The sequence below is a fragment of the Lynx rufus genome, unplaced genomic scaffold (assembly GCF_022079265.1).
Source record: "Lynx rufus isolate CCGP_SWC_20201006 ecotype Redwood Valley unplaced genomic scaffold, mLynRuf1.p SCAF_8, whole genome shotgun sequence".
Classification (NCBI taxonomy): Eukaryota; Metazoa; Chordata; class Mammalia; order Carnivora; family Felidae; genus Lynx; species Lynx rufus.
Window position 1 is genome coordinate 106,236,106 of NW_025814896.1, and position 6,000 is coordinate 106,242,105.

Here is a 6,000-nt window from a genome sequence, read left to right on the forward strand (position 1 = left end):
TAAAAAAAAGAAAAAGAAAAATCGGAGTTCAAGTGGAAAAAAATGGTCAGTATCCAAAAAAAGCAAAAAAACAAAAACACAACAAAACTGGATCTATAGTATGATTTTAACTGTGTAAAAAATTAGGCATAGAGGGGTGCCTGGGTGGCTCAGTCAGTTAAGCGTCCGACTTCAGCTCAGGTCATGATCCTGCGGTCCGTAAGTCCAAGCCCCGCACTGGCTCTGTGCTGACAGCCCAGATCCTGAAGCCTGCTTCGGATTCTGTGTCTCCCTCTCTCTCTGACCCTCCCTGCTCACTCTTGCTCTCTGTCTCTCAAAAATAAATAAACATTAAAAAAAAATTAGGCATAGAAAAAGACTAAAAACAAGTATATCAACATGTTAACATCGGCTGCATACAGATGAGCTAAAGGAAAGATCATTTATTTTTTCTTTCTTCTTTGTATTGTGTTTTCACTGGATATAAATTCAACAAATTAGCCACCCCCCAAAAAAAAGTAAGAAAGGAAAAAGAAACACCTGGATTCAAATAGTCTCTTTTTTAAAAAATCACAAATTCTCTGAACCTGTTTCCTCATCTATAAAAGGAGAATAATTTCTTCTCTCCCAAGATTAGTGTGAAGATTAAGTGAGATAAAGTACTTGTAAATTATAAAGCAATATGCAATGTTAAGACATTATAATAGTCTGAGAGAGCTAAAACTACAGGACAAGAGATCATACACAGATACAGAAATAAACTCCAGATTTGAGAATCTTCCATACTGAGGTTATAGCTGAAGTGGATTACTTCCTTAGACCTATTAAAAGTCTTAGAACCTACCCATTTCAAAATAAAAATGTTCTCAAATTTCTTAGGAATACTGAAGTTTTACATGCTATAGAAATAGACTCATAGACATAAAATTAAGACAATACTTTTCCTACATGTTACTCAAACATAAGGTGGAAAAGACCTAGTAATTTCACTCCCTGTATTTGGAGAGCTAAATAAATTATTTCATTGTCTTAAAAAACCAGGCTCTATAGAGGTACATTCAGCAATCTCCACATGTTCTGTCTCGGAAGTTACATGCTTTATACATAGCACAGCATTCTAAATGGTGTTTCTCCTCTCTAGTCCCATTTCTGGTCCTTCCTCATGCTTAAACATCTCTGGGTATCTATTTAAAACCAGAGAGTAAACTCCTAAAGGACAAGAAGCATGTCTTATATTTGTCCTTCCCATAAGAACAACCAAGTACAGTACTGGTCACAAAACAGGTACTAACCCACATGCATACTAAGAAATACTCTAAGCTCATGTCACAGATGTTGTAGTAACCATGTAAGAGTTACTATTCATTTCTTATATAACTTAAGCCTATTTTAAGCCCTTTAAGAGACAACTAATAAATAAAAAGTTCCCCACGTAATATTGTATGAGAAACATTTTTATGTGAATAAACAGTGCTTAAGACTAGATTAATACTTAAAAATCACATACTGCATCGTTTCTTTAAGAGTATATATGAGATGAAAATAGTTCTAATATTGTGATGTTAAGATTGTTTTCTTAAAATATTTAATAAATGGAAGCACACTGCTATTGTTTGTTCATATACCCTGTACCAAAATGTAACATTTCTTACAGATACTAACCCTACAATTTCATTTACTGACATTTTTATTTTTAAAAACTTTTGAGTTTTGTTTTTTAACCTTTGGAGCAGAAAGTTAAAACTGATATGGTTAACTACAGGCTTTTTTTTTTTTTTTTTTTTAAAGTATAAGCACTGACAAACCCCTAGGCTAATTCCAAGATAAAAGTCTTAAAATTAAAACCTTTGTGAGGTGCCTGAGTGTTTCAGTTGGTTCAACATACGACTTCGGCTCAGGTCATGATCTCACGGTTCGTGGGTTCAAGCCCCACGTTGGGCTCTGTGCTGACGGCTGAGAGCCTGGAACCTGCTTCGGATTCTGTGTCTCCCTCTCTTTCTGCCCCTCCCCTGTTCATGCTCTGTCTCTCTCTCTCAAAAATGAATTAAACATTAAAAAAAAATACTTTTGTTATGAAAAAGAGATGCTAAAAAAGACTAAGGATGAAATGCGCCTAAGTAAGTCTGGGCGCGGGGTGGGAGGGTTAAGTGGGTGTGTGTGTGTAGTAATTTGAAGGCAGGATATCAAGATAGATTGTTCAGGGTACTTCAGCCCCAACCTTATTTTTTTTTTAAATTGTTTCCAAAGTAGCTGCCTTTTTAAATTACCATAGTCTGTGAACTAAAAGATTCTATGCCTAAGGGAAATTCCAGAGTACAAGCACCTGCCAGCCAAACTGCCTAAAATTCAGCGGCGGCAGAGATTAAAAGCATCCTTTACTTTTTATGTAAAACAAAAAGTAATACAACAGTGTATAATTTCAATGAGACACATATAACATAACCAATCCCCTAACACTGCTCTCAACAATTTCAAAAACCACTACACAGTTTTAATTGCCATTGTACATCTTATAAAATGCATATAATAGTGTTTTCCTTATCTAAACACTCAACCATTATGGGTACAGTTTGAATTTTAAGATTTCCACTTTACAAATGGATCTTATTATTCAGCAGAAGACTGCCTTAAATAATCAGCTTCTCTGGAATCATTCTGTTTATAAAGCACCTAACTTTTCTGCTTATATAAGTGTAGTTTTCTCACTTTTTTTTTTCAAGAACCCATCTGGTATACAAAAGGAGATATACATGTATACCTCCTTGAGAATAAATAAATGCTTTCAATACTTGTGGCCCCAGAGGAACTTCACATGTTTTGAATTGTTTAGTTTAAAAAAAAAAAGTTTTAAACACCTTCTAGAATACAAGTGCTTGCCTTTACATTCATGGCTCTCTTAATGATAAAATAAAGATCAATGTAAGCTCTAGACTAAATGAACTGCAGGGAACAGAAACAAGCAATTTGGCAAGAGCTAAGCAAAGCTCTGTTTAAAGACTACCAGTAAAATATACCAGCATTACCCCTCCCCCACCCCTCATCCCTTAGAGGTTTCAATTAAGATGGGGCCTAGTTTTACTCTTACAAGGGGGACAGAAAGAGAAAGCACAGAGCTCCTGTTGAAAACTAGCTTCATCAGGAGCAGCTTCAGAAATACTTCCAGGAACCATTTCTTTCCTTCTCTGTTGACAGAGGTTCCTCTCTTTAGAGAGAGGCATCTCCCCTGCAGCTGATCAACACCATATCTAAAGAAAAGTCTCATCCACTCAAGGACGGCATCAAATGAATACAAAAAATATCTACCGTTGGGGTCCGCTATAAAACTCTTTATGAAAAGTGAAGCCCCAACAACGGTTCATCTTCATAGTCCAATCTCTCATATCAGTTGCCTCATGAATTGGATAAGAAGGGATAAAGTTATTTAACAAGGCGTATCTACTGTTTCAAAATAAACTTAAGTGCCCCCAATTGGTAAGAAAGACTCCCTCAAAACACTTAGAGAAAATGAAGCCTTGGCAAGCCTTCCACAAGTCCTTGGAATCAAAAAGAAAAGAAATAAAAGTGGATTTCTACTGAGTAGTCACCCACCATTCCTAAAAGCTGAGGAGCCGACAATGCAGCGATATGTCAGTCCCACAACATCTCCCACTATGCTCAATTTTTGCCCTAGTATACGATCACTTCTTTGTGAACATATAGGACAAGTCTTTCAGTCATGATTAGCGAATAAATGCACCCATGAAGCTTAAAAAAAAAAAAATTAAAAAGCAGTGAAAAATTGATGCCTCTTTAAAAGGAGTCAAGAATGAAACAACCTCACTATGTAAGGAATTATAAGACATCAAAGGTTAGATAATGGGCAACAGGTGCCTTTGGGAGGAAAGAGAAACACTCAGTTGTCTCCTATTTTAGGATTTCCACTCTCACAGCACTCTAGTGTGTGTTTTTCTTTTCTTCCCATAGAGGGTCAGGGCCAAAATTAGGGTTTTTACTATTTAATACCAGTAATGGGTTCAATGCTCTTCGACTTTTTTACTTTAGATTTAAAAAATTCATCTAATCCCAACATGGCTGAATAAAGTATGGCCTATGGCCAGATCATGCACTGATCCATGAACACTCACCAACCAGGGATTTATTATCAAGAAATGCAAAAGAAAGGCTTCTGAAGACAAACTACCTCCACATAAAACACTGAAAATATAAATCCAGCAGCAGGTATCACATAACTGCAGAATCCGCCAAAGCAGAAACTGTTTCTCTCACCATCCTAACAGTTGAGCTCAATCTTTACAGTAACCAGATTCCAATGGCCTCAAAGAATAGTAATTCCAGACACAGATTATAGGGCAGTTGAGTACCAGCCTCTAGTTCTGATTCCCTTAGTTACAAAATTTACTACCTTTATTCTGGTGAAAGGGAACACTGGAAGGATACTGCAGCCTACTTAATAACCTCTTCCATTCCACAAAGACAACATATTCCAAAAATGGAGAATCCTTTCTTTCCCTGACAGAGGCCCCCTTTCCTATGGATTCACTGGGCAGGATTACTTCTCCCCAGCATGCTCGCAGAGCCAGAAAATACTTCTGCTTTCACTCTTCTTTTAAAGAGGGTCCCCCAACACAGATGCACCTCTTCCTTTCCTGTATTAAGCAAATGATGCTTCAGTGCTTCTAGTTCTCTCCACCACTGCAAAATGTTCAGAGAAGTGGAAGGAGAGAAGGGAAGTTGTCAGACACCGAAAGATACTTAAAAGCAGCCTCCAAATTTAAAGTGAAGACTGAGGGGGGGGGTGCCCTCTTCCTGAAGAGGGAATGGGGGTCCGTACCCTAAAAAGGGACCCTCTGCGTGGGTGAGGGGTGCCTCCACTCTGAAAGAGAGTTCAGTATGTGGAAAGGGGGAGGAATGTTGTGCCCTGAAGCGAGGTCAGGGTTTCAGAAAGGGGTGCTCCAACCCTGAAGATGGGTCTGTGGGGGGAGCCGTGAGTGTATGGGAGGGGTGTACCAGTTACTGGGGGGGGGGCTCTCTGAGAGAGGGGGTTTCCACTTTGGGGAAGGAGGGCCCTGCACTGAAGGGGACGCTGGGAGGAAGGGAGGGTCTTGCTGGGGAGGGCTGGGCATGGGGGAGGGGAGGGGTTCTGAGTCCACCAGAGCCAGTAGAGGGGCGGCAGCCTCGAGGGGAACATGTGCAGTGGAACTACTACCATCCCCAGGGGCAGGGTGGAGAGCAGGGCCTGGGCTGTGTTTGGAAAGAACAAGGCTCCCACCCTGCGCAGAAGCCGGAGGAGTCCCCAGCCGTACTCACCGAGGCTGCCGGCGAAACCGTCCATCTTGCGGGGAAAGAGCCGGGCTCGGGGCTCAGCGGGGCGGGCACTTCATTCAGCGGACCGACAGACTGGCCAACGCTGAGCCTGACCCGCTCACTCTCTAGGTCGCCCGGCTCGACTCCTAGCCCCCGCCTCCGTCGTCCGTCGGTCCGTCCGCCCCGGGACAGTCAGCCGCGGCCACCCGGGCCACTTCTCCGTCAGGTTGAGAGCCGCACCGCTCCGCCGCCTGCCCGGCCTCCCTCCCAGGCAGCAGCCGGGAACGCCGCGCCGCGCCCCGCCCCCGCGCCCGCGCGCAGCGGTAGCACCGCCCCCGCGCACGCCGTCACGCTTCCGACTCCGCCTCCCACGTGACAACACGGAGGCGGGGGCTTGTCGACCCTTCCCTCTCACCTTGCTTCGGCCTCGGGTTCCTGCCTCCTGGAGCCGGAATAGTGGCTGCGCTTGCGCAGTGGTCCTGCCAAGGGCGTAGGACTTGGGTCTTGAAGCTGGTTACGAATAGGTGGAGATAAGGGGTGGCCTCAGGCCTGAGATTCTCAGGAGCATCGAGGGACTCTCTCTCGTAGCCCCCAGGGAGCCTGCGGAGTACCCCTGGAGCCCAAGTCTAGAACCCCTTGGACAAAAGATGGTCACCCCGTGGGTCCTAAGAGGACACCAAAGAGGCAACCAAGATGCGGGAGGATACCCTTCCTCGG

At 42.8% G+C, this 6,000-nt stretch overlaps 1 protein-coding gene across 4 annotated transcripts in view; it reads right to left on the minus strand.

Moving 5' to 3' along the window:
* The window catches only part of EML4 (EMAP like 4), a 161,362-nt gene extending 155,817 nt beyond the window's left edge, over positions 1–5,545 (minus strand). For all 4 annotated transcript variants that reach the window (XM_047069457.1, XM_047069455.1, XM_047069456.1 and 1 more), the window contains exon 1: positions 5,287–5,545. In XM_047069457.1, the coding sequence (XP_046925413.1) occupies positions 5,287–5,311 (25 nt within the window). In that variant the 5' untranslated portion in view covers positions 5,312–5,545. The remainder of the gene's footprint in view (positions 1–5,286) is intronic.
* Positions 5,546–6,000: the final 455 nt, after the last annotated feature.